Consider the following 27,215-nt stretch of genomic DNA (forward strand, 5'->3'; position numbering starts at 1 on the left):
GTTTTATATACATATACCTTTGTCTCTTATTTCTCTCTCTTTCTCTCTCTCTCTCTCTCTCTCTCTCTCTCTCTCTCTGCCTTATTGAGGTAATGTATTTTTTTATTGAATTAATTTAAATACACTAAAATACACAGATTTTTTTTAAGGTAGGCTCCATGCCCAGCGTGGAGTCCAACGTGGGGCTTAAATTCACCACCCTGAGATCAAGACCTGAGCTGAGATCAAGCAAGATCTGGCTGGCTCAGTCGGAAGAGCATGAGACTCTTGATCTTGGGGTTGTGGGTTTGAGCCCCACACTGAGTGTAGAGATTACTTAAAAATAAAATCTTTAGGGGCACCTGGGTGGCTCAGTCGGTTGAGTGTCTGACTTCGGCTCAGGTCGTGATTTCGTGAGTTTGAGCCCCACATAGGGCTCACTGCTGTCAGCCTATCAGCACAGAGTCTGCTTCAGATCCTCTGTTCCCCTCTCTCTGCCCCTCCCCTGCTTGTGCTCTCCCCAAAATAAATAAATATTTTTAAAAAATCTTTGGAGGCATCTGGCTCTCTCAGTCAGTAGAGCACGTGACTCTTAATCTCACGATTGTGAGTTCAAGCCCCATGCTGGGCATACAGCCCACTTAAATAATAATTTTTTTTAATCTTAAAAAAAAATAAAAGAGAGAGAGGTGCCTGAGTGTCTCAGTCTGTTAAGCCTCTGACTTCGGCTCAGGTCATGATCTCATGGTTCACGAGTTCAATCCCTGCGTCTGCTTCTGTGCTGACAGCTCGGGGGCCCAGAGCCTGCTTCGCATTCTGTCTCCCTCTCTCCCTGTCCCTTCCCTGCTCACACTCTGTTTCTCTCTCTCTCTCTCTCAAAATAAACATTAAAAAAAGAAGAAGTGTAATCAACATTCAGGCCATTTCCAGTTCGCGGTCACCACCCCAGAGGCCTGGCCCTGGCATCTGCCCCCTTTCTCAGCCTCTGAGCCATTTCCTCATGACTTTTTCCTCCCCTGCTATCTCCTTCCATCCCTTCCTGCTGTGCTGTCGGAAGCCCTTGTGTTTTTGTGAGGAAACTCTCCACCAGCCTCGGGATCTTCAAAGGACCCTCTTGCTATCTGCTTCCTTGCTCTAAGGAGTGACCTTCCCATTAAATTAAAGGGTCATTTTTCGGGGTGCCTGGGTGGCTCAGTCGGTTGAGTGTCCGACTTCGGCTCAGGTCATGATCTCGCGGTTCATGGGTTCGAGCCCCATGTCAGGCTCTGTGCTGACGGCTCGGAGCCTGGAGCCTGCTTCAGACTCTATGTCTCCTTCTCTGCCCCTCCTCCATTCATGCTCTGTCTCTCAAAAATGAATAAATTTTTAAAAAATTTAAAAAAAATAAATAAAGGGTCATTTTTCCCACGGTCCCTGATCAGAAGAAGCACTTCTGCCAAAGCCAAGTACCTCAGGGCTGGGAAACAGCAGCCCCGTTTTCCCTGCTTTTGTGCCTAATTCCAGACCATTCCCTTTTTTCCTCATGAAAATTCCCTTTCAAACAGCATGCCATCTGGCAATCATCTGTGACCCCACATGTTCCAGTCTGCTCCACGCTCTACCATGACCCTGTTTGGATAACCCATCCAATTGCTTAGGCTATTCTTGCTTTTTCCCCCTTAAAAGAATTGAGATCTAAGTGGCATATAACATTGTGTAAGTTTAAGGTGTACCCACCCACCCACAGCTTTGGAACTATTTCCTAAAGTTGCATTACCATGGAAAGAGATATACAAGACAGAGAGTTGATCATTTCGCGGTCAGATTGGCCAGCAAAAATATTGTAACCATGTACGATGCAATGCAAAAAAAAAAAAACAAAAAAAAGTATAAACATACAAATTTCACCATAGACTCAGCGTTATTAAATTTTATTATTATATCTAATAGGTGAGAAATGGCACCTGTGTGTTACTTTTATTTATTTATTATTTTAATGTTTATTATTTTGAGAGAGAGAGACAGGAGCGGGGGCAGGGGAACGGGACAGAGAAAGAGGGAGACAGAGAATCCCAAGCAGGCTCTAAACTGTCAGGATGGAGCCCGAGGTGGAGGCTCTAACTCATGAACTGTGAGATCATGACCTGAACTGAAATCGAGAGTCAGATGCTCAACCAACAGAGCCCCCCAGGTGGCCCTGTGTTTGTTTTAAGGTAATGTTCTTTGCTTATTAGTGAGATCGAACCTTTTCCCCCCAAAACTAATTCCTAATATTCAGTTTCTTCTTGTGTAAACTGTCCGCTCACGTCCTTTGATCCTTTGGTCCACCCTTCCAAAGAGCCTGGAAGTGCCTGGAGGTCTGTCTGGAACTTCAGAGCAATAGAGGTACTTAGCGATTGGCAGGATGTGGATCCCGCCATTGATTTCTGACAAAGGACTCTTGATTCTGATTGCGGTGTTTAGCTCAGTGGAGTTAAAAGAATTTCAGCCCAGAGATCTTCGACCATCACCATCTCATGCTGCCACCTTTAAACAAATGATTAGGTGGAAAGGCCAGGAGGAAGGATGTTCTAGCACAGGGGGAGGGGCTTGTTCAAAACCTGCATCAAGTCCTGCGGAGTCACCCACGTTCTCTGACCCAGGTCTCAGATCTGCATCTAAATTTTTTTTTTAACGTTTATTTATTCTTGAGATAGAGAGAGACAGAGCATGAACGGGGTAGGGTCAGAGAGAGGGAGACACAGAATCCGAAACAGGCTCCAGGCTCTGAACTGTCAGCACAGAGCCCGACGTGGGGCTCGAACTCACGGACCATGAGATCATGACCTGAGCCGAAGTCGGATGCCCAACCGACTGAGCCACCCAGGCGCCCCTCAGATCTGCATCTAGATGAAGTGAAGTCTCATAAACAGTCAGAATTGTTTCCTGGATGGTGCTTCTTTGTTCTGTGCTTTGCTCTCAACTGGCTGTTTCGAGGCATCTGGGGCTGAGCAGAAGTACCTTGCCATTAGAACTGATGCCATGTGAGGTCCAGCATGTAGAAACCTAGGTATCATTCGTCCCTTTTTCTCCCCGGACCTTACGTCCCATCAATCACTACCTTTTGCCTAGTCTACCTGCTAAATATCTCTTGCAACATCTACCTCTGGCCACGCCGGCTGCTACCCCCTTAGCACTGGGGCTACGTCGAACAGATTACTGCCAAGCCTTCTCTCTAGGTTTCTCCAAGCTGCTGTTGCTTCTCTGCAATCCGTTCCCCACTCAGCAGCCGAAATGAGTATTTTTATTTTTTTAATTTTTAAAAATATGTTTGTTTATTTAGTTTTGAGAGGTAGAGAGAGCACAAGCGGGGGAGGGGCAGAGAGAGACACAGAGGGAGACACGGAATCAGAAGCAGGTTCCAGGCTCTGAGCTGTCAGTGCAGAGCCTGACGCAGGGCTCGAATTTGTGAACCGTGAGATCGTGACCTGAGCTGAAGTCAGATGCTTAACCGACTGAGCCACCCAGGCGCCCCCAAAATGAGTATTTTTGTAAATGCCAATTGGACCGTGGTACTCTCTTGCTGTTCAACTCTCTTGTTGAAAACCCTCCAAGAGGGGTGCCTGCTTGGCTCAGTCCGTAGAAGAGGGAATTCTTGATCCGGGGCTCGTGAGTTCGAGTCCCACACTGACTGTGGAGATTACTTACCAACCCCCCTACCAAGAAACCATCCATGAGTTTTCCAGAGCCCTTAGAATAAAGTTCAAAACCTGCAGTGTGTTGCAGAAGACCCCGGATGAGCTGCCCCCCGACACCTCTGGCTTTGTCTCCACCATTCCACTCTCCCCCTTCCCTGATCCAGTCATGCAGGAATCCCCTTCAGTTCCTTGGTCTCATATCTTCCTTCCTCAGGGCCTTTACGCCTTCCTTCCACCTCCCCCTCTGAGATGCTTGTTTTCATTCCCTTTGTCTGGCTAACTTGTCATCCTTCAGATTTCAGCTTCAACGTTACTTCTTCAGGAAAGCCTGCCCCAGCCAACCGAGATATTAAGATGCCATTAGAGATGCTTGTTTGCAGCACTTTGCACACTTGTGATGAAGTAATTATTTCTTTAACACCTTGTCTCCTCCACTAGAATATTAGCGACTTGAGGGTGGGAGGGTGGGATCCTGTCAGTTTTCTTCACCACTGTATGCCCAGCGTCCAGTTCCGGTCCTGGCACATACAAGGAACTCAGCAAACATGTGCTGACCAGTTGGCAGGTAGGTCAACATAGTATGACGTCGTTGGTCACTTTCAAACTGAGGTTTATTTCGGGCTGATTTAATAACGTTTGAAACACGTTTCTTAAATTCAAATTACACTGAAATGTTCAGCTCGATCTCTGAAATATTCCACAGGGTCGCAAAATGAATGAAGCAGTGATTCTCTGTTGGCTATACTACCTAAGGTGAAGTCACTAGGTGTTACTACTGGCTAGTATAACAGAGACATTGCATCGCAGAAGGAGAAGGAGCTGGGGCGCCTGGGTGGCTCAGTCAGTTGAGCGACCAACTCTTGATTTCGGCTCAGGTCATGATCTCCCGATTGGGGAGACTGAGCTCTATGTCAGGCTCTGTGCTGACGGTGCGGAGCCTGCTTGGGATTCTTTCTCTCCCTCTCTCTTTCTACCCCCCACCTTCTCAAAATCAATAAATAAACATTAAAAAGAAAAGGAGGGGGGAGCCTGGGTGGCTCCATGGTTAAGCATCCGACTTCAGCTCAGGTCATGATCTCACAGTTTGTGGATTTGAGCCCCACGTTGGGCTCTGTGCTGACAGCTCGGAGCCTGGAGCCTGCCTCAGACTCTGTATCTCCCTCTTTCTCTGCCCCTTCCCCACTTGTGCTGTGTCTCTCAAAAATAAAATAAAACATTAAAAAAATAAATAAATAAATAAAGGAGAGGGAACTTCCTGCTGGCAGATCCATTAGCTATATGGCAGAGTGTCACATAGGACAGACCATGGAGTATGCAAGGCCTTCATCCTTTCTCCTCTTTTCCCTCTACTGCCTCTCCCCTTTTGTTTTAAGGAGAGAACTATGAGTGTTTATACAGCTGGGGGGAAAAGAACTGATAGAAAGGAAGCACCTAAAAACGCAAGAGAGACAGGATAATTGGGCACCAGCTCATTTATTCCACAAGCATCGGATGTCTATGGTTAAACAAAGCCAGGCACTTTGTTAATCAATACTGACACACAGATGAGTAAGACACAGTGCTTGGAATCGAGGGGATCACAGAAAGAGAAATGTCACACAGATAATGCTATTAACTATACGAAACCTAGCAATGGGCATATCCATTCTTTACACAGAATTATATACAAAGAAATGTTAGCTGGCACCCAGAAGTAATCACAAAGCAACTTCAAATATTATTGTATTCTCTTGAGAAAAATGCCAAAGGGGGAATTCCATACACGGTTCATAAGAAACCTTCTTAAACCCCTATTGTTCATTTCTCTTTCCCTCCTCCTGTCTGTTAAGGAGGACTCTGTCTTTACCTATTAGGTTCCCAGATCATTGCACAGTATTGAATAATAGGGGAAGGCATTTTACCTATTCACCTAAGGTATTTCTTTAAAAAAAAATTTTTTTTTTTTTAGTGTTTATTTTTGAGAGAGACAGAGAGAGAGAGAGAGAGAGAGACAGACAGACAGACAGAAGCAGAGCATGAGCAGAGGAGGGGCAGACACAGAATCCGAAGCAGGTTCCAGGCTCTGAGCTGTAGGCCCAGAACCCAATGTAGGGCTCGAACTTGAGAGAACCATGAAATCATGACCTAGGCCAAAGTCAGATGCTTAACCGACTGAGCACCCAGGCACCCCATCTAAGGTATTTCTCACTCTGCCCTAAAGCCTCTCTCTTCCATCGCTCCAAACTTCTTCCACCTCTTCTAGAATCCACACCACCTTGGCTCTTCTCTTTGCTTGCTCCTCCCCTCTTTTAAAACCGTCTGCTCTCATCAGCTGGTAACTCCTCTTCCTATCCAAACTAAACCAAGTCATTCAAGACTTGGCCCTTCTCAGTCCTACCCTTCCCCTGTTAATCTACTGCTGGGCAATGATCTGGGAACCTAACAAGCACAGACAGAATCCTCCTTAGCAAGCAAGAGGAGAGAAAAGAGACTGGAAATACGCATTATTATTACTGTTACTGTTCTTATGAATTGTAATTTCTTAGTTGAAATATAGCTGAACACTAGTGCATTATTAATATTATTTTCCCGTGGTAAGTGAAGTGATACGGTTATCTAGGGGCATTCGGAACAAACAGAGCAGGACCATCATCATAAAGGACGATAGGGAGTTAGCCAGGAAGAAAGGCGGTGAGAGGCATTTCAGGCACAGTGAACAGGATAAGCTAAGGGCTAGGGATGGCAAATAGCATGTGAGACTGGGGTAGGGGGAGGGACTGAGGATACAGATGGGGAAAGGAAGAGGGGTCTCTCTTTTTTGGAGGCACGTTGAGAAGGAAATAGAAGTAGCTGGAGTAGATGAGAAATGTCCAACTGGAAGGCTTTGGTTTCTTCATCTAGGTTAATTTGGAAGGGAGACAGAGGAGGCTCCAGAACAATGAAGGGTTGGTACAGCTGCCTGATATTGCTAGACAGCCATCAAGACATGACCACTTTGACCTCAGGGCTGCCAAAAGTCTTGCCAGGGTGAACTTAGATTGGGTCCACTGGTATGCTTTGGCTTGAGTGATTTGATTTACTTCTTCAGCAAAGTCTTACTGGCAGAGGGAATGGCCAGGGGGTAAAAGGACTGTAGCACAGACCCTGAAACTGGTAGGTGCACAGTTCAAGTTTGTTGGGTGATATTCATGAAACACAGTGGAGCAGAGAAACAAGTGTGGCTAGAGGAGACAGGGGTACAAGGTAGAGCAAGGCAGGATGACTGTGTTACACTTGTTAACTTTCCAAATGTAGCCACGTAAACCTTCTGGGATGAGATGGGAAGACATAAGGTACAGGCAATTGGCTAGTTCGATTCAGCAAACATTTACTGGGTACAAGGCTCTGAGTAAAGTGCTGTGGGGACTTCCAGGGTAAGCCGGCTGCCTTCAGGGAGCTTCAGATCTTACAAAAATAGTGCTGTACAAAGCATTATTTTTGTAAAGGCGTCAATGGAGACACAAAGAGGCATAGCACTACACAGAATTTCAATGACTAAAAGTCAGGGAAGGCTTTGAGGCAGGGAGCATTGGAGGTGAACTTTCAGGATGTGTGTATATTTGAAGGTTGGCTTTATTGGTAGAAGGGAATCTTTAAAGGGTAGGGAAGCTCTTGGGTTAAAGAGCAGAGAGGTGGGATGGTCTCAGACGCATTTTAAGAATGGAGAATCTGGGGTGCCTGAGTGGCTCAGTTGGTTAAGTATCCAACTCTTATTATTATTTTTTAATTTTAGAGAGGGTGTGGGGGAGAGGGGCAGAGGGAGAGAGAGAGAACCTCAAGCAGTCTCCAAGCTCAGCATGGAGCCCAACTTGGGGCTTGATCCCATGACCCTGGGATCATGACCTGAGTGGAAATCGAGAGTCGGACACTCTACTGACTGAGCCACCCAGGTGTTCCAAGCCTCCAACTCTTGATATCAGCTCAGGTCTTCATCTCAGAGTTATGCGTTCAAGCCCCACGTTGGGAGCCTAAAAATGGATGGTGAATCTATGCGGCTGCAGGATTAGATTGGCCTGTGGGGAATTAGCCTGGAAACCTATATCTGAGTTGATTTGTGAGGGGCTTTGAAGGTGAAGCAGAGAGATACAGACTTTGTCTATAGGCAAGGATAAACTGCAGAAGATTTTTGTGTGCAGAACGGTAACATGATTCAATCACTGTCTTAAGCAGGGCTAAAACAGTTGAAACACACATGATTAGGTACCAAAAGGATACCTTCTTGAGAAGGGAGATTTTAGTTACATAATTCATTAACAGGGGAAAGGGGCTCTTACTTCCCAGGGCCAGTCATGACCCTCTTCCGATTTTATAAACAGATTGAAAAACAAAACACAAAAAACTTAAGTCTCCAGACTTCCATCTCTGGGAAAACAGAAGTAAATACTGACACAGGCTTGCTTTGTTTTCCCAAGAGAGCTCTCCTAGACGATTTCTCTCATTATCTAGGGGGAAAAAAATTAACTTGTTTTTCCCTTTAGAGTACAGCTGAGCTGAAGGGAAAACTGAAGTATCGCTTTAGATTCTCCAGCTTTGGTTTGGTTGCAGTATTAGTCTCTGAGCCAGGTGTTCACAGCAACAAGAAGGGAGTTTACTTCGAAGAAGTAGGAGACGCGGGTGCTCTGCAAAAGGGCTGATTTTAAAAAGAAAGAAAGAAGGCGGCTGGGGCGGGGCTCTGTCCATCTTTTTTGGATAATTACGTAGGAAAAGTAATTGAGGTGGAAGCCGTGCCCTCGCCTCTAGTCAGGACCTCTGAACCTGAAAGCGCCAGAGCAACATGCCCAAGGATGGACAGGGGTTTCCTACTCTCCCGTCCGCACCGCTCGGCGTTTAATTCCGCCAGGCTCCCAGAGGGACGATTTTAGCTACAGTCTAGCGCGCAGTGCAGCCAATAAGAAGCCAGGAATCTCCACCCGTCTCGGATTTCAACCAATCGGCGCCCAGAACTTTAGCTTGCTAGCGGCGTCCCCGTTGTCCGAGAAAGGAGGCAAGCCCCCTTAGAGTTGCCAGCAACGGACATGGCCGCGGCCCCTGGAGGAGGGGACGTGAAGTGAGGAGGGGGCTGGGAGGGAAGAGGACGCGAGCAAGGAAGACAGCCCCCTGGGCCCCGGTAAGTACGAGAAGGCCAGTGGCCCGAAGCAAGGGGAGCAGGGAAGCAAGGGGGCGTGGGGCTCGGCCTTCGACGTCCTCTGGATTCTCCTCTGGAGAGAGGAGTCTGGGGTCTGCACCCAGGAAATGGCCTCGGGGGATCTCTTCGAAGGGGGAGTCAAGGGACGGGCTCTTGCCTCCAGCTCCTGGCCATTTCCTTTCCCCAGGTGCTCACACTTGTCCTTGGTCCTGGCTTGGCCCCTTGGGGGTCCCGCGTCAGATCGAAGCCTCCTGCCAACAAAGAACCCTGCCCCAGGTTTGTGGTGGCTGGGCCCTGGCGCAGGGGGGCTTCCAGCGCCGAAGCCCAGTGTATTTACAGGCCTCTGGGGGCCCACACCCCCAGCCCCAGTTCAGACCGTTGTCCCCGCTGCGCGCGCTCTCTGCTGCTGCCCGGGCCCTCGTGCTGACCGCGTCCCGTGTCCAGGTGGATGGAACCGGATGGGGCTAAACCCTGAGCGGCGACGGTGCAGTTTGAGCATGCCCTGCCTTTTTTTTTTTTTTTTTTTCTTTTCTTTTCTTTCCGTCTTTCCAGAAACGTTTAAAGACTCCTTAGAAGCAACTATAGGAACACAGTACTTGCCATCCTTCAAACCGACTGCTGTGCTGTGCCCTCCTTCCCCTGCCGCACACCCCAGAAGTCCAGTCTCGCAGTCCCTCGCGTGCCACGGCGTGAGCCCCTGCCGGGTGCCCGGTGCCAGATGCCAGGGAAACCTTGCCCTTTCATTGGTGTGGAACCACAGGCTGCACTTTGGCGTGTTCGTTGATTTTGGTCACGTGCTGCTACATCCCACCCTCTCTTCCGAGTTTTTGTGTGGCTCTAGGAAAAAAAAAAAAAAAGGAGGAAGCCTTGCACTGAAATCTGTTTCCCTTCAGGCATGTAATTTTAGCTTTGGAGATGTTAGTTTTCTCATGCTTTGTTCACACACACAGCTTCAGTGACATCCTTCAGTTATTCCCCGGGCACCCTTCGACGACGGAAGTGGGGAAGGAGGAGCTGTAATGTTTTTATTTTACAAATGTGGAGAGTAACTTTTGGGAGGGGCAAAAGGGCGGGGCCGAGGTCACCTGGAGCCAGGACTGGAACTCTGAGGTCCAGATGCTTCAGTTCTTTATCCACTACACCAGTTGTTTCCTAGGTGAGATTGAGAAATCAAGTTCCTTAACTTCTCTGAGCTTCTTGCAGGGTGATTGAGGTCCTTAAACGAGAAAGTATACGGAGGATCTCTATCGATAGGTGTATATATAGCATAGGTACCAGCGCTTACTAGGTTGTTAATACATGTTTGCATTTGTTATTTGTAAGTAACCAACAGGTAGTTCACTGGCGGATTTCTTGCATTAATATTTATTGTGGTCTTTCTATATGGGGCCAAATGATTTCAGTGATTCTCAGTTGAGAGAGCAGGAAGGGATGGAGGCAAAGCATCGTAACCTCTTCCTCCATTTTGGCGGAACTGTTGTGTTATTGTAGTGTTACTGACAGGGATATGTCTCCTATAAGAACAGTGTAGAGGCAGAAAGACGTTGGGAACCACTGCAGAAGAAATTCTACTGTGGTATGTCTCTGTGGTAATCTTGGCAAAAGAAGGGCTGATCTTCGTATTCCAACAGGTGGTTTTAATTTTTTTTTTTTAAGCAATGGCACAGATAAGGCACATCATCTGAAGAGTCAAATAAAAATGGTCCATGGGATAAAAAAAGTTTGAAAATCACTCTAAAGATCAGAACACATCAGAATGTAGCCTATTATGAACCCTGGAACAGGGGCAGCGTGTTCAAATAAAATCCACAAATTATCTGCAAGTCTTATATTGGCTGCCCTGTTAGCTTTAACATCCTTGCTCACTGGTTCTTTTTGTTAGAACTTCAAATAGAGAAACTGGTGGATACCACGGAGACGGAGACGCTTCCTTGACCGGGGAGGTGAAGTACAAACCATCCCCTTGATAATCAGCCTCCAAACAATTGAGAGTTAACTGCCCTTGAACTCCCCCCCACCCCCACCCCTACCCTGCCCCTTGTTTGTGGTGACCCGACATCAGAAGATTAGACCGGGAGAGCCAGGGCTGGGCGGTGAGATGGAAGAAAACAGAAAGCCCTTCACAATTCTATTTTGAGAAGTTGCTAGGGAGTGCCAGCTCCAAGTGTTGAGAATCAGCCTTTTGGAAAGTTTAACTCCTGCTGAACTAATGAGAAGTGAAGGTCACAGTACTTTGGTTCTGTCCCACTGCCCTTTCCCTAATGTTGGGCTTGGGAAACAGTGTCTATGAGGAGGAGGAAGGGCGCTAATGTAAATACTACCTAAGCCCAAGGCTTTACTGAACCTTACCTGGTGAGTTGAGTCTGAGCTCTTACAATAGTGAGTTGGAAAGACACAAAACCTCTAAACCCATTCCTGGTGTTCCAAGCGAGAAAGTCCCAGGTCACGGTTGGCACTTCTCCACTGGTAAATGTGTGTCAGTATTTTTTATCTTGTTATCGTGTCAGTGTTGTTTCCTTGAGAGTGTCTTTCTTTACCTAAAAGCTAGGTTCCTTTAAAAATATTGTTTGAACCCTGGTTTCCAAGCCTGGATTTGTTTCTAGTAGCACAGGTGAGCTAAAGGGTAGGTCAAAGCTGTAACAGGAATGTTTTTCTTCCGGAACTGACGCGCCAGCCAGAATGTGTGGTTTGGTGATCAGGGGTTTGTATAATAATAAGCTTCGCCTGTGGCTGCTGAGACAGTAGTAAACAGTATTGGTCACATGGTGTGGCAAGTAGGGTAAGGGCCAGATTTAAACCCGGCCTGATGCCTGCCTCAAGCTCGACACATCTCACGCTGATTGCTTTGGGTTTCCCTAGCTCCAAAGACCAAAGTGGTGGGGGAGTCAGGGGTGCCCAAGGGAAGGAGACCCTTCCAGGGCTTACAGCAGCCTTTGGGAAACCAGAAATCTCAGTGTAATTATATGAACCCAGTTGTTTTTTCTTTTTAAATGTTTATTTATTTTTGAGAGAGTGAGCAAGAGAGTAGGGGAGGGGCAGAGAAGGAGGGAGAAGGAGGATCCAAAGTGGGCTGTGTGCTGACAGTAGAGAGCCAGAGAGCCTGATGCAGGGCTTGAACTCGTGAATCTGGAGATCATGACTTGAGCCGAAGGCCGACACTTAACTGACTGAGCCACCCAGGTGCCCCTGAACCCAGTTTTATTAATTTCAGGATCCTTTTGAAAAAGAAATTCATGATAGCAATATTCCTTAGTAGGGAGGTGAACAGAAAAGTATTGGGAAGTACTTGGAAAAGATATATACTGGAGAGAAAATCAAAGATGTGTTTAAAAGAGCATAAATATCCCTGAAGTTGACATGGAACTCAAAAGGGGGAGTATTGCTTAGTAACATAAGCCAGATCTAATTGCAAAATCAGAATCAGAAGTTGGTGGTGTTTTTTTTATTGTGATAAAATCGATCATTTTATTTTTTATTTTTTTTTGTTTATTTTTGAGAGACAGTGCATGTGCACACGTGCACACACATGCATGATTGGGGGAGAGGCAGACAGGGAGAGAGAGAGTCCCAAGCAGGCTCTGCGAGGGGACTTGAACCTGATATGGGACTTGAACCTGAGGCAAAATCAAGAGTTGGATGCTTGGGGCGCCTGGGTGGCTCACTCAGGTGTCTGACTTCAGCTCAGGTTATGATCTCGTGGTCCATGAGTTTGAGCCCCACATCGGGCTCTGTGCTGACAGCTTGGACCCTGGATCCTGCCTCAGATTCTGCGTCTCCCTCTCTCTCTGCCCCTCCCCTGCTTGTGCTCTGTCTCTGTCTCTCTCTCTCAAAAATAAATAAACATTAAAAAAAATTTTTTTAAAAAAGAGGAAAGAAATCTAAACCAAAGTCACAAAGATTTTCTTTTATGTACTTTTAGAAATTTTATATTTTTACATTTAGGTGTAGGATCCATTTTTAGTTAGTTTTTGTATATAGTGCAAGCTGTATTTCCAAGTCCTTTTTTTTATCTCAGTGTTCAATTTTTCCAGTATAGTCTGTTGAAAATACTTTTCTCCACTGAATTGCCTTTGCAGCCTTCTCAAAAATCAATTGACCAAATATATCTGGATCTATTTCTGGATTCTCTATTACCAGGCCAATACCACACTGCCTTGATTGCTCTGGCTTTACAAACCTTGAAGTTGGATGGTGAAAGCCTTCCAAACTTTGTTTTTTTGCGGTAGTCTAATGTGAATGTCTCTTATTACAAGTGGAACTGAGCATCTTTTCATATGTAGAAGCTGCTGGATTTCTTGATCTCTCAGGGTTAGAAGACATTATAAAAGGTTATTCCTTTCTTATTTGCTCCCTGATGTATTTATTATCTCCATAATTTCCCAGCCTCTGCTTGGATCCTTCCGGTGCTGGGGAGCTCGTTGCCTTTCAGGGCAGACTGTTCCATTTTTTTATACAGTTCTAATTATGTAAAAGATATCACTCATGTTGAGTCCCAGTCTGTCCCCCTTGGAGTAAGTCTGGCCCTCCATTCATGTGGCAGCCATTGTGTCCTTCTAGACGGCTCTTACCAAGTGTGCTTTGGCCAAGTGGCTAATCCTTTCCAGCATTTCTCATATCAGAATTTCCTCAACCTTTCTGCTGCTGTCAGAAAGCTCCCCACTTTTGTCAGTGTGCGTGATGGGCAAATGAACAAAATATTCCAGGTGTGCTCTGATAGGTACAAAAATCAGACTTACCTCTCTGTTTTTGGGGGATGTGGCATGTTAATTAATTAACATGTCTGTTAATGCAGCCTAACTGGAATGAGCTTGGGGTGGCCATGTCACCTGTATTGAAATTGCACTTAATTAAGCCACTTAGAGTAGTTTTACACAATAGTTTTTGATGTTTAGTTATTTTTGAGAGAGAGAGGGGGTGGGGGTGGGGGAGGGAGGACAGAGGATCCGAATCAGGCTCCAAGCTATGAGCACAGAGCCTGATGCAGGGCTCGAACTCATGGACTGTGAGATCATGACCTGAGCTGAAATCAGTAGCCGGCCGCTTAATCCACTGAGCCGCCCACGCGCCCCTATACAATAGTTTTTGAACCTCAGCGTAGGACATAATATCGAATCTATTACAGTTAAATTGAATCTGTTAGGTGCAGCCTGTTGAGATCTTCTTGGATCTTGACTTTTATCTTGTTTCCAGATTTATGCTATCTGAGATTAGCACACCATCTGTTTTCTCACCCAAGTCATTGATAAAAATATTGATTAGGATGCCACCAAGGAGAGAACCCTGAGGCTTGTTATTAAAAACCTCCTTCCAGCTGAACATCAATCCATCAGTTAGTACCCTTTGGGCACAGCTATTCAGCTGAATACAAGTCCCCCACATTGTGTTTTCTGGGTGTTGGGTATGGCTAGAGTATAAGCAGAGCTAATGAAGATTGTATTGGAAGGGATTAGAAGGACAGCCAACTCCTCACCTCGCCCTCCGCCTGAACCTTGGGCATCCACTTAGCTCTTTTTGATGCCGGATCTGAACTTGGCACCAGGAAGCATCCGTCCCTTTGTTTCCATGGCTACTATGCTGCCTTTGTCTAGATACTCGTCATGGCAAACCAAAATTACTGTAATTTTCGTCTACCTCTTCTGCCTGTAATTTCTTTCCCTTCCCCCTCTGATCCGTTCTCTACCCTCTTAAAATACTGGGACCTGCTCAGAAACCTTCAGCGACTCCCCAGGGTCACTTTGTTTTGGCCTTCAAGCACCTATGCATTTCAACTCCTGATTCCCCTCTCTATGTGGCCTTTCATTTCTTCTCTCTTACTTAGGTCTTCTGCTCTAATCGAACAGATCAGATCACCGTCTTTCAAAAAGGCTCTGTCCACTTCTTCCTTGGTGCCTTTGTTGAGACTCCTTGTTCTCCCTCTTCTCACCCTTAAGCTTTCCTGAGTGCACCACTTGGGTCTTGGCTTCTTCCAGGAAGGGATCCCTGGCCCCGCCAGCCCCCATTTGCAATTCTCATTTGGTATTTCAATGCCAGTGTGAATATTTAGTTATGTTTTCTCATAATATTCAAAACCTGGCTATAGTATAAATCCCTCTATGGAAGGGACCATATCTTATACTTTTGTCAAAGCAGGACCATTCCGTACGCTTAGTAAATATATACAGTTATTATGTGCAGTAGGCACTTGATAAATGTTCATTTCCCTCATCAACCCTTCTCTTTTATATCCACCATATCTTGTGTGTGCTAGACATTTTAGAGCTTGGTAGAGCTGATTAGTTGGATCTCAGATCCCACCTTACTTTTTAGAAATGAACTCTACTGGGGCACCTGGGTGGCGCAGTCGGTTAAGCGTCCGACTTCAGCCAGGTCACGATCTCGCGGTCCGTGAGTTCGAGCCCCGCGTCAGGCTCTGGGCTGATGGCTCAGAGCCTGGAGCCTGTTTCCGATTCTGTGTCTCCCTCTCTCTCTGCCCCTCCCCCGTTCATGCTCTGTCTCTCTCTGTCCCAAAAATAAATAAACGTTGAAAAAAAAAAATGAACTCTACTGACGCAGTATTTCCACAAGATAGGATGCACCTATTTAAGTATGTAGTTCAAAGAGTTTTGACAAAACTGTACACCCTCGTCACTGCCACCCACAATCAAGATATTGAACAAAAGACCCCTGTGCCCTTTGCAGTCTTTCCCTCCCCATGACCCTAGGCAACCCCTTCCCTGCTTATTGTCACCATAGATTAATTTCACCTGTTCTCAATTTTATATAATGGGGTCATATGCTATGTGCTCTTTTGTGCTTCTTTCACTCAGCAAATGTTTTTGCGATTCAGCCACATTGTTGTATGTATCAGTCACTCCTCTGGTCACTCCTTCTGGGCAGAATTCCATTGTATGGATATACCACAGTTCATTCACATGTGAACAGACATTTGGGTTGTTTCCAGTTTTTGGCTATTTTGAATAAAGATGCTATGAACATTTGTATACAGTTCTTTTTGAAGAAGTATGTTTTCATTATTAGGATATATAGTGAATGTATACTTAACTTTCTTAGAAACTGCCAAAATGTTTTCCAGAGTGATTGTACCATGTTACATTCCCATCAACAATTTATGGGTTCATATCCTCACCAACACTAAATATTGTCAGTCTTTTTCATTTTAGGCATTCCAATAGGGTATGTATGGGTATTAATATTGATAAGCATGAATATATTAATATAAATTTTAGCACTTAATTATTTAAACATTAAATGTTAATATTGAGTCTTCCAATCTATGAACATGGTATATCTCTCCATTTATTTAGGTCTTGAATGTCTCTCAATAGTGTATAGGCCATATATAATAATTTTTAATGTTTATTTATTTATTTTTGAGAGAGAGAGAGAACAAGCAGGGGAGGGGCAGACAGAGAGGGAGACAGAATCTGAAGGAGGCTTCAGGTTCCAAGCTGTCAACACAGAGTCCGATGTGGGGCTCAAATCCACAAACTGTGAGATCATGACCTGAGCTGAAGTTGGATGCTTAATTGACTGAGCCAACCAGGGGCCCCTTACATATATATTTTAAAAAGTCATCCCTAAGTATTTTGTGGGGTTTTTTTTTGGTGCTATTGTAAGTGATATTGAAAGTGTCCTATTTTTCTATATTTCATTATAGCACATACAAATTTAATTTATATTTGTATTTTGTATTTTGACCTGTATCTTGTAACCTTGCACACTTATATGTTCTATTCCTTAGAATTTTTTCATATATTATCTAGCCTTCTGCAAATAAAGACAGTTTCACATATTTCTTTACAATCTTTATGCCTTTCATTTCTTTTCCTTTTTTTTTTTTTTTTTTTTAAGTGAGCTCTAGGCTCAGTGTGGGGCTTGAACTCATGACTCCGAGATCAAGAGTTGTATGCTCTACTGACTGAGCCAGCCAGGCACCCCTGTTCTCCTTACTTCTGAGTCTTTATTCTTCATCTAGGTGGCACTTTGTTCATATTTCTTGTTTCTTGGTGATAGTAATGGCAAGTATTTATTAACACCTACCATATGCTAAATACTGTACTAGACCCTTTGCATATAACATTTTATGTAATTCTTGTTCCTTCTTTGTGAAATAGGCATCATTCTATGAACAAGGACCCTGAGGCTCAGAGAGACAAGTAATTTGCCAAGGTGATTTGGCAGTTGATACATGTTGGAGCCAGGATTTGAACCAGGGGTATTTGGCTTTGAAGCCTATGCTTTCTTTCACATTGGATGAGGGGTAGAACTGGCCCTTTAAGGATCTAGCTGCTGGTTTCAGATCAGGCAGTTGAGGACCATTCTTTCCCAGAATCCCATGTATGGAATGATGGGAAAACAGAGACTCTTAGAAAAATGTCCTGCTCCTGGCTGCCCTCTCTGAACACTGTGGTTCCAGCTGGCCGCAAAGTTATTTCACTCTCGTCGTGTTGGCAGAAGGAGTTAAGCACAATCCCCATCTGGCTTCTGGTGCCTTGTTCTGTGTGGCAACTACCTCATCCAGCCCCTGCTGGGATGGGGCGTATGGGGAGCTTGCTCTGTACGCTGTACTTGTAAACATGGCCTGGGCTGCGTGAGTCAGAGCGGCCTTGGGGAGACGTGGATTCAGCCGCTCGGGATCCCATTTCAGTTGGCTGCCAAGGACCAAATGTCACTGCACTGCGAGGCCACATCCAGTGTCACTGTCTGTCTCTGACCCTTGGGGGCTGGCTCACTCCGCTCTGAAAGCCTCTGCTGCAAAGGCAGGCGTAGGGAGAGGCATGGAAGCACAGACGCGTGAGGTCAGCCCTGGTGCTACCATGAGAGGAATCACACGGGGTCCTAGAGTGGAGTGGGTGACTGCAGAGCCTAGGCCTCCTGGCTGGGGTCCCCTGGACACAGCTTTTTTTTGTTGTTTCTAGACAGCTCTTTTATGGATCATTTCTCCCGGGCTTCTGACCAGCTCCTCTTAACAAGGCTTTGCTACAGGCCCCAGAAAGAACTGCCCTAGTCAGCAGGTTGGTGCTTACTCCACGAGGAGTCACTGGGCACCAAACCAGATTACTCAGTGGCACCCTACCCAAACACTCCCTGGTCTGAAACCTTTGCAGTGTGCCGGCTGCCAGGATGGATGGGTGACAGTCAGGGGTTGTGTGGGGAGGTAGGGCTAGTCTTCATTTTCCAGATTGCCGTCGAGATCGGATCGCCCGTCCTGGTAGGTGTGTGCCCGGGTGCCCGTTGAACGCTGCCCTATCAGCAAAGCACACGAGAGGTTCGGCTACGTGACACGTGGGCACGTGTGTGTGGACACGTGTGTGGGCATGTATGTGCGGGCATACATGTACGTGGGGGGGGCGTGTTTGTGGGCATGTGGGGGGGTTCCAGTTACCTTAATGCTCACTTTTATTTATTTGTTAAAAAAAAATTTTTTTTTTAAATCTTAAGTAGGTTCCATGCCCACTGTGGGGCTTGAACTCACGACCCTGATATCAGCAGTTGCATGCTCTACTGACTGAGCCAGCCAGGCGCCCCCTAACTTTTATTTATTCTTAAAATGAATGAATGAATGACTTTCCCTGATTTTTTTTTTTTTTTTAAGTGTTTATTTATTTAAGTAATCTCTACACCCAACGCGCGGCTCGAATTCAAAACTGAGCCAGCCGGGTATCCCTAATCTTTACTTTCTAAAAAGCTGAGAAATCAACGCTTTTCCTGCTTGCCGGAAGTCTGTGAGTTAGAGTACATGTGGAGCAAAACATAGTGTGCCTCCAAAAATGAGGGCTCACAGAGGGGAAACTTCACCCCTCCGGCGTGGCCTGGGCAGGACCGGCCGGGCTCTGGTGCCCAAGTCTTTGCCATGTAGTGCTCTGTTGTATAGACGACACCGTCGTGTTTCTCAGTAGCTGCTTGTTCAACAACCTGGACTCACGGGATCTCTTCCATCTTTCTCCCTAGATGCCGTGACTGTGACAGAGTCACTGGGCCTTGTACATGCTGGGGAGGAGCCTTCCTTTTGGGGGTGATCACATTCATCTGGGCATGCCTGCAGTACTCTGGGCCCATGGATCTGAAGGAGAAGCACGTGGTAGGCCATGCTCGGTTCCCTTATGGATATTGTCTGTGTGCCTCTGTTGGACTCTCCCTACTTGTGTTTGCCTGGGGGGGGGTCCTCACTGGGGAAGGCTTTAAGCCAAAAGTGACAGGGGGTGTGTGGCTCTGAGGATTGGGGTATGGGATGGTGACCCCCCCCTGAGAGGGTGCTGTCGCTGGGCTGGGAAGCGCTCCGGGAGCCGGGAGCACAGGACAAGGGGTCGACCAGTTAGCGCAGCGGCATGGGAGCAGGTTTCTGATTTGGGTTGGCGCCAAGCCAGTCTTCCACTTCTTGCCCAGGGGTGTGTAATTTCGTTGGTTTGCTCTTTGTAGGGCTCTGCCCCAACCTGCTGAGCCATGTTGAGTACTGTTGGGCACCCTCTCTGTGGTTAGAGAAGAGCTCCCCAGTCAGACTCCAAACACAGCTGCGTAACCAGCTGGAGGTGAGAGCCAGGAGGCCCAGGCATCTGCGAGGTCGGCCCCCCCCTTCCTCCTCATTGCCTGACTCAGGTACACCTCCCAGCCTCCAGGTACACTGCCTTCTCCCGGCATCGGTCTGCCGTCAATCAGAGTATCCCTCTCCGGTGACGGAGACCACCCCGGCAGAGGTCCTTCCGTCTCTTGCCTGGACTTCTGCCACAGCTTCCCACGGGTCCCTCTGTCTCTGATCTCCTTCCTCCACTTGTTGTCAGACGAAGGTATCCAGAATGCGGAGATGGCCTTTTGTCCCCTCTGCTTAAAAGTCACCAGTGGGTCCACACCACCTGCTGAAACCTTGGGTGTGGTGGGCAGAGCCCTCCGTAATCCACTGCTGCCTGTTGGCCCAGTGTCCCTAGCCTCCCCCGCCGTGGTCTTTAGCACTAGTAATTCTGAATGCTTCGGAGTTTGGGCACACCGTCCACGTTTAAGCTCCTATTTTTTTTTTTTTTTCCTGACAAACTCCTGCTATTCTTTCTTCAAGAGCCATCACCTTCTCCTGATAAGTCCTCCCTCCCCTCCAGAGGACCCTCTTTCCAGCAGTCATAGTCCCTCCGCCACTGTGCCCACCACACGGTATTGAAACAATCTGTCTGTCCCACTTGATCCCAGTGTCCCTGGCTCCTAGCATAGAGCCTGGCATGCAGCAAAGGCTTAGGAAATATTTATCAGCTTGAACTTATGGATAGTGATCTTCCTGCCAAAGAGATCTTGGAAGGTCTGGAGAGGGAGCTGTGGGTCTGCACGCTGGGTCCCTGGTGGAGCCTGGCTGACTGCTGGCTCGTTCAGCTCCAGGCTTCACATGCCTCTGGGCCAGCTGTGGAAGAGCTTGTAGGCCTGAACTTGAAGCAGGTATGTTCAGCGTCCTGTTCACAGATGCCTCTGGCTGCTCTCCAGGGGTCCATCCTAGTAGGATTGGCACAGAGGGAAAGCTACTAGCCTGGCTGCAAGGCTGCTGTATACAGCTGTAAGAGCTGTGCACTGTTCAATTCCAGGGAGCACCCCCTTGAAGCTTTGATATTGTGTGATGTGGTGGCCTGCCTGGGTTGAGGCTGAGTGTCTCAAAACAGAGGACGGTGTTGTCCTCTGGTTCCAGCGTGTTGCTGAAACACCAGGTTTCTAGTGAGTTGGGGAAACAAAGTTCTGTGATCCAGCCGGCGGGCTGGCTTCTCTCTCGAGCCTGAGTAAGAACACTTGAGAGCCCAAGATGGTTAGGTCTCAGGGGTCATTTTTCCTAGAGAATTTTTCTTTATTCTCGTCTTTGTCCTTCTGGAGAGATGAGTCCTGTCCTAGAAACATCATCAGCTGCATTCATGGAACCCTTCCTTTGGGTTGGTGGAGCTCTAGGCCGTGGGGAGGTAGCCCCTGGCTTGGAGACACTTACAGTCCAGCTGAGGAACTGACAGTACAAGCAGTTAAGAAATAGAACTGGACACGGTTTCTACCGGAGGCGCCTCCTCGTGAGTTGTATACATGGGCTTGTAAAGATCACCCCGGGTGGCCTCCAAGAGTCAGGGCTTCTCGGAGGCATGGGAACAAAGAGAGCTGGATGGCAGAGGTTGATGGAAAGGGCTCGTCGTCCCCTGGCTGTAGCCCAGGATCAGCTTGGCTGTTGCCGGTTGATTTTTTCTCCCCCCGCTCCCTTTCATGACCTACTGGTCCTCATTGTCCCCGTCAGAACCTTATCTCCTCGGTTCCGGGTCCGCTATGGAGGAGGTGCTGTGGCAGTGAGCGCCTGGGCTTCTGTTTCTTGGGTGCAGCGATCCCTTTTCACTTGCTGAGGCTGGCAGTGTGGCACGGGGCGGGGTGGGAGAGGGCCTCATTGGGGTCCCGCTGAGCCGCTGGCTTAGACCCTATGAGCTGTTCTTTCCAGGGCCCATCGCACAGCAGGGAGAGTGCTTGCTTAGTTGTGGTGCCCACAGAGCAGGGCCCTGGCAGAAAGCAGAAAGGGAAAGTGTCTCCTGGGAGCAGGGGACAGGGGGATGCCAGTCTCTTCCTGGCGGTTTGCTAAGGCTACAGCCCACTGCACTGCTGCCTCCTCCACCCCCTGGCCTGCACCTCGCGGAGACTTCCCGCCCTTAACCTCTGGACTGCCTGGCCCCTCCATTTCTGCTCCTGTTCAGATCTGGATTTGGCAGAGGAGGGGGGGCGGGGAGGGGGCTGCGCTGGGTGGGGGGAGGAGAGAGGCGGACTTGAACTCAGCCAAGGCTCTCTCTTCCCCTCCCTGCAGCTGGAGATGGTGGAGATGGTGTTGTTGGTGTTGTCTAGGAAACAGGGCCCTGGAGAAAAGTGTTCAGGCTCTCTAGTTATTGGACCTGTTGGGCTGCTTCCTCTCCCTTGGGGTTTTACAGCCCCTTCCTAAAGGTGGCCTGGACGCAGGCTGAGAAATTTGCGGTCCACTCCCAAGGCTTTTTGAGGGTCTGCGCTGAGAGCTGCCCGTGTATCAAATTCGGGGTCCCAGTGCTCGTGGAGCCCCAGGTCACTGGCTGGGAGATGAGGACCCATGTCCGCAGGGGTCTCCTGTCCCAGAAGCTCTTTGGCAGGTATGTCTAAATGTGACTGCGTGATTATCAGCCGCTGGCCCATCTCTGCTGTTGGGGTTCCTCGCCCCAACCTGGTGGGAAGCTGTTAGGTCTTAGGTATTGGAATCCTCAGAAGCCCTTCCTGTCTGCTGGCTCCTCCCCCTTCAGCTGGATTCTTCCCCTGGATTCTTCCGCCTGATTCCGGGCCCCCTGCTCTGCCTCTTAGAAGCCACTGCTCCAGGCTTCTCAATGGCCTGTCCTTCCCCTCCACACGGATGTGCTGCTATTAATAACTGGCAAGTCCCCCCTCCCCTCCTTCCTGCAGCTAGAACTGTGGGAAGAGCTGTTGCTGGCGCGGCTCCGTTCGGGGAGTCTCTGAGTGATTTGGGGGAGCTCTCATGGATGGCGGGCGCCCACCTTGCCCAGTGAGTTGGGGGCCAAGGAGAGGTGGTCTGGGGAGAGAGTCCAGGTACCCCTGGGTGCCACGGTTGCCCCCAGGTTCCAGCAGCCACCTCCTGCACGGCCTCTCCTCCCCATGCATGCACAGCCCCTTGGCCGCGGGTGCCCCTCCACTCACCCCTCGGTGGACTCTGATGAATGGACCCAGCTCCTGGGCATCTGGCAGAGCATCTACAAACTTTCTCCTCCAGCCCGGCTCCTCCCTCCCCCCTGCTCGCCTCTCCCTCCCTCCCACGGCGCTGTTGCAGCACTGCCGCCTCCTCCCTCCCTAAATCTGCAGCGTGACTGGAAATAGGCTGAATTAATCAGCAGGCTGAAGCTCCACTCTGCACGGATCCGGATCCGCTGCGGCTCCAGCTCCTAGCTCCCCAGCCCTCGCCTCTCTTTCTCTCTCCTCTCACCCTCTCCCTCTCCCCCTTCCTGTCTCTTCTCCTCTCTGCTTGAGGGTGGCGGTGGAAGTTCTGTAGTTGACTTCTGTGGCTCAGGCTCTACCCCATGCTCTTTAAGCAGACAGAGCTATGGATGCCCCATCGGGGCAAATGCACCAAAGTGAGTATATGCCAACTTGGTTCTACATTTCTGTTACAAACGCCTTGTTCTCTGCTTTGGGTGCGCGGCTTTGACTTAGCAGTTTGCGCCAGTCTTGAAGATGGGTGCCGAACCGCAGGCAGCTCAGATTATGAGGTAGCTGGGACTGAGGAAGGAGGCTGAGAATGGGAACCACAATGCCCGTGTGTCCAGGGAGCTGCCAGCCAGGCTTCCGAGGCACCCAGAGTAGGACTGGAGCTGAGTGTCCCAGTGGGGCATCCTATTGAGTTATGCTGGGACCTGGGTCTCCATGCACAGGTGACGGGAAGCCCTGGGCCTGGAAGCCACCCCTCCTTGGGGCCAGCAAGGGGGCTTTTTTTTTTTCTCCCCCAGATCACATGGGTCATTGAGGTAGGAGCAACCAGGGCCAGGCTGATTTCTTCCTCAGTCTGAGTGGTCACAGGAGGAAGAAGATGGGTCGATGGGTCGAAGTGCCAAGGTCGGCATGCGCCCGGAAGAGGAAGAAGCTTGAGGCTTTGCTTTGCCTGGCTGAAGACAAGGCTGATTTGTGTCTGGCCATGCTCAGAAGAGATTTATCGTGGCTACTAAAAAGGACCAGCTTCAGTGATTTAGGCACTATGTGGGTCCCCTCCCCACCTGCACTGGCTAAGAAAGCTGTGACCTGGGGGGACTTGGTTCAAGGGCCAGCCAGTTCTAATTAGTGGCTATCTGCTGTTGTCAAGGCTAAGGGTCCCCGTCTATGTTTGTAACCTATCTACCTGAGCCTCTGGGACCTGGTTTCTGCTCCCCAAATAGGTGGAGTGGGAAGGAAAAGAGCAGCTGTGTGGACCTATGAGGAGTCCTGAAAGGACAAGGGCTGGGAGCCAGGGACTCGTGGCTCCGGGCCACCTGGGAAACCTGACCGAGGTGGTGCGGGAGAGCTCAGGGGTGTTAGTTCTGGAAAGGCTTGTTAGACTGACCCAGATGCTCTGCGTCAGGCCCTGCAGATCTGGTCCTATTCAGTAGCGGGTTTTTTACAGTTCTGTTTTGATGGATAGAGTCCTTTCCCCACCCTTCTGCTCCTTTAAAGCCCCATGCCCTCCCCGTGTCCCCCCTTTGATGACGGAGCAGGCAGGAGAAGTCCAGCTCATGAGGGGCATTTGTGGCCAGCATCCCCTGAGCCTGGGTTTCGTAGGGGCTCAAGCTACTCTGTTGGGTCCACTTGAGTCTGACATTTAAAATGGCGGGATGGGGTTGCTTCTACCTGTAAAGCATCGGTGTGAGTGGGGAGGCAGGAGCCTGCCTCTGGTGTAGAGATCTCGACCAGCCATCCTGCCTCACCCTGGGAACGTCTTGGGAGGTGTCTGGCGGTGGGGCGGAGTGGCAGATTTTGAGCATCTGGAAGCAGGAAGAATCTCTTACTCCCTGTGGGTACTTAAGGCTGGGGCAGCTTTCTTGGCCCTGTAGACAAGAAAAGCAGACCTTCGGGTGGCGTGTGTACGAGTCAGGTCCTTCTTTCTCAAACCAACCATACGCATCCATGTACAGGGTCCCCCCCCCCGGCGCCCAGCCTCACTCGTGTATTGAGAAAGGCCGGCAGGGCCAGCTCGCGCATGGCCCTTTCTTAATTTCCCTTGAAGATGCCCAAGTTCCGCCAAGTTCCACGGCTTTGGCTCTCACGTTGCAGCAGGGAAGGTGCCGTGAGAGAAAACAGTGATTTTACGTGCAACCGGGACTCTCCCGCTGGAGACAGGGTGAGGTGTTGCTGTTCCGTGTCAGCGAGGGGGCCGTGGCATTTAGATGAGCATGGCTGGGGCCAGGCCGAGGAGGCTGGCCCAGAAGGCTGTGTCCTCGCCCCAGGGCCTACCTGTACGGGCAGGCACTTTCTTCGGGAAGCATGTAATTACAGAATGGCTACTTTTCCTCTGCTGTGCTGTCTTTAATCGCCAGTCTGGAGCTGGTGTTCCTGGCCAGACACAACATGCGTGGGCAGACACACACAGTCCGTCCCGCAGGCCTCTGCTGGCCCTGACCCAGGAGCACTTTGCCCTCTGGCCCATACCTCCCACACCTGGAGACGCCTGGAGAACAGCAGCGTGCGAGTCCCAGGAAGCCGGGTGCAGAGAGAAAGGGAATCGGTTTCTGGGTTGTGGAAGGGGAGGCCCTGGGTTTGGGGGCACCTGGCATGAGGCAGCGGATGTCAGGACAGCCACAGGGCAAGCAGAGGGGAACTGCGGCTGTCCAAAGTCTAAAAGCCTGGCTGGAGGAGGGGCGCCACTCTGGTTCCCTGGTTGCTCCTCTTAGCCCTTGCCTGCCTTCCTGAGCACGGTCCGCATCCCAGACCCAGCAACTTCCCACGTGACCTGCAGCCCCCTGGGATTTATCCAGCCCCCCCCCCCCCCCCCCCCCCCCCCCCCCCCGTCCTGCCCAGTCCCCATCTCTTTGGCGGGCAGCCTTTCTACCTCTGTAGGCCAGCCCTTCCCCGCCTCCGGGAGGTTTTCTCACTGCAGCGTTCCTGGAGGCCCTGGCAAGTCCGTCTTGGGAAGCTTCACGTCTCCCCCTGCGGAGAGGGAGCTCATAAAGCTCCTGGGGGAGAAGCGGGCAGGGGTGGAGGGGTGGTGTGGGAGGCCCTGTGTACCCAACTTCTTCTTCCTTGGCCCAAATCTTCTTCCCTGGCCCAGGCGTCACCCCCTGGGCCAGTCCCTTAGACATGAGAAGGCCTCGGGTCCCCTTTTCTTTTCTTCCTCCCCTCCCCCACTCCCGTGCAGGAGTCAGGGAAGCAGACGTACAGACCTCAGCCTTACCTGACACTCATTTGTCCTGGACCACGGCTTTTCAGGAAGGCCCCAGGATCTCTGCCAGAGGGAGGTGGATGCTCTGGAGTATAGTATTTACCCATGCTAGGGTACGGGCCCTCTGCCCAGAGGGCCATTTCTTCCTGAGCTGAAATACCCAGTTATCCCCTCTGGGAAGAAGCAGCTCTTATCTGCATAATCCCCCAAAGCCAGCATGGAGAGTGGGGATTAGGGGAGATTTAGGCAAGGGATCTGGGAAGTCTTGGGGCCAGGTTTGCTCTGGAGCCTGTCCTAATTTCTCGGACTGAGAAAGCTGGCAATGGGCCAGTGTGGGGACTCCACTCAGGTGGGTCTTACCAGGGCGGGTCTGCAGCCGGGGGACACTGCCCCCGTGCAGCATCCCATTCTAGTAATGGAGACGTGTGTCCTGTGAAAGACGAGGCTGCCAAGGAGAGGGCTGGATATGGAGAGAGGCACAGAGGAGGAAGTCTGGAACATTAGTGGGCAAAGCCAGGGCAGACCCCGGGGAAGGCAGGTGTGGAGTAGGGGAGGGCAATGGGCCGAGGCAGCCAGGGCGTCACCAGCTCAGCCACCCTTGATCAAGACTCGGTAGATGACCTCAGTCCCTTTCTTGACGCCCCAAGTCTAGGGCTTTGCTCCTTTTACTCAAGAACCTTTCCTGGTGGGAGCTCACACTGGTGCTCTTGGGATGGCCCTGGGAAAGACCCAGTTCTCCCCCAGCCCTCCTTTCCCCGGGGGTGTTCTTTTTCCCAGGACCCCCGACCTGGGGATCTGTGCATCAGATTCAATGTGTGCATCAATCCCAACTTCTGAAGTTTTGATTCAGTGGATTTGGGTGGGACCTGGGCATCCACCTTTTTAGAAGCTGCAGGTGTTTCTGCTAGAGATCCCGGGCTGACAACCCATGATGGAGATGTCACTGGGATCCCAGAATCCGTGCGTGCATTCACTCAGCAAGCGTTCACTGAGCTGCTGCCGTGTGCCAGGCCCTGTCTTAGCAGTTGGCTGCAGGGGTGTGTGGAGATGGAAGAATTCAGACCTGTTTTCAGGGAACTGACAGCCAGGTGAGAGAGCCAGACAAGTACATCTATAATGACAGTTCTCCGTGATGCAGACTGTGAGCCAGGTTGTCCAGTGTGCTATTGGAATACAAACCTCTCCTGTAAGTGCAGCCCTTGGTTTTGGGAAAATTTCCCAGAGCAGGTGATCTTTGAGCTGAGTCTTGAAGGGGGAGTAAGAGTTGTCTGGGGCAGGCAGGGTGTTGTTGGTAGGAAAATGCAGAAAGGTACTCGCCCATCAGCTAGGAGAGCATGGCTTGCGTCAGGAGTGGAAGAAATGCCGGAAAGGGGACTGGAGAAACTAGCAGATCACAGATCATGCTTTGGAGTCTGGGCTTGATTGGCAAGATAAACGCGGTCAGTTGATCTGATGTCTGCTACTGTGGCTGGATGTCACAGTTGGTTTGGAAAAGGTAGAGACTGGAGAGGGGGAAGGGGAGGTAAGGTTGGGGGGAGGGGGGTCACTGCAGGAGCTGTGCTGTCTGGGCCCG

General features: G+C 49.5%; 1 protein-coding gene across 15 annotated transcripts in view; it reads left to right on the forward strand.

The window, feature by feature from the left end:
• The first annotated feature begins 8,609 nt into the window (after positions 1–8,609).
• TMEM94 (transmembrane protein 94) overlaps positions 8,610–27,215 on the forward strand; it is a 33,786-nt gene continuing 15,180 nt past the window's right edge. For 6 of the 15 annotated variants that reach the window (XM_086688030.1, XM_086688031.1, XM_086688033.1 and 3 more), the window contains exons 1-2: positions 18,730–18,859; positions 19,198–19,307. In XM_086688030.1, the coding sequence (XP_086544156.1) occupies positions 18,766–18,859; positions 19,198–19,307 (204 nt within the window). In that variant the 5' untranslated portion in view covers positions 18,730–18,765. Of the gene's footprint in view, positions 8,761–8,965; positions 9,055–18,729; positions 18,860–19,197; positions 19,308–22,200; positions 22,289–22,586; positions 22,872–24,475; positions 24,605–27,215 lie in introns of those variants that run through there. The other 9 variants (XM_086688040.1, XM_086688041.1, XM_086688042.1 and 6 more) reach the window with 7 other exon arrangements.

Source organism: Puma concolor, chromosome E1 (assembly GCF_028749965.1).
Source record: "Puma concolor isolate L17-30 chromosome E1, mPumCon1.1.hap2, whole genome shotgun sequence".
NCBI classification, from domain to species: domain Eukaryota; kingdom Metazoa; phylum Chordata; class Mammalia; order Carnivora; family Felidae; genus Puma; species Puma concolor.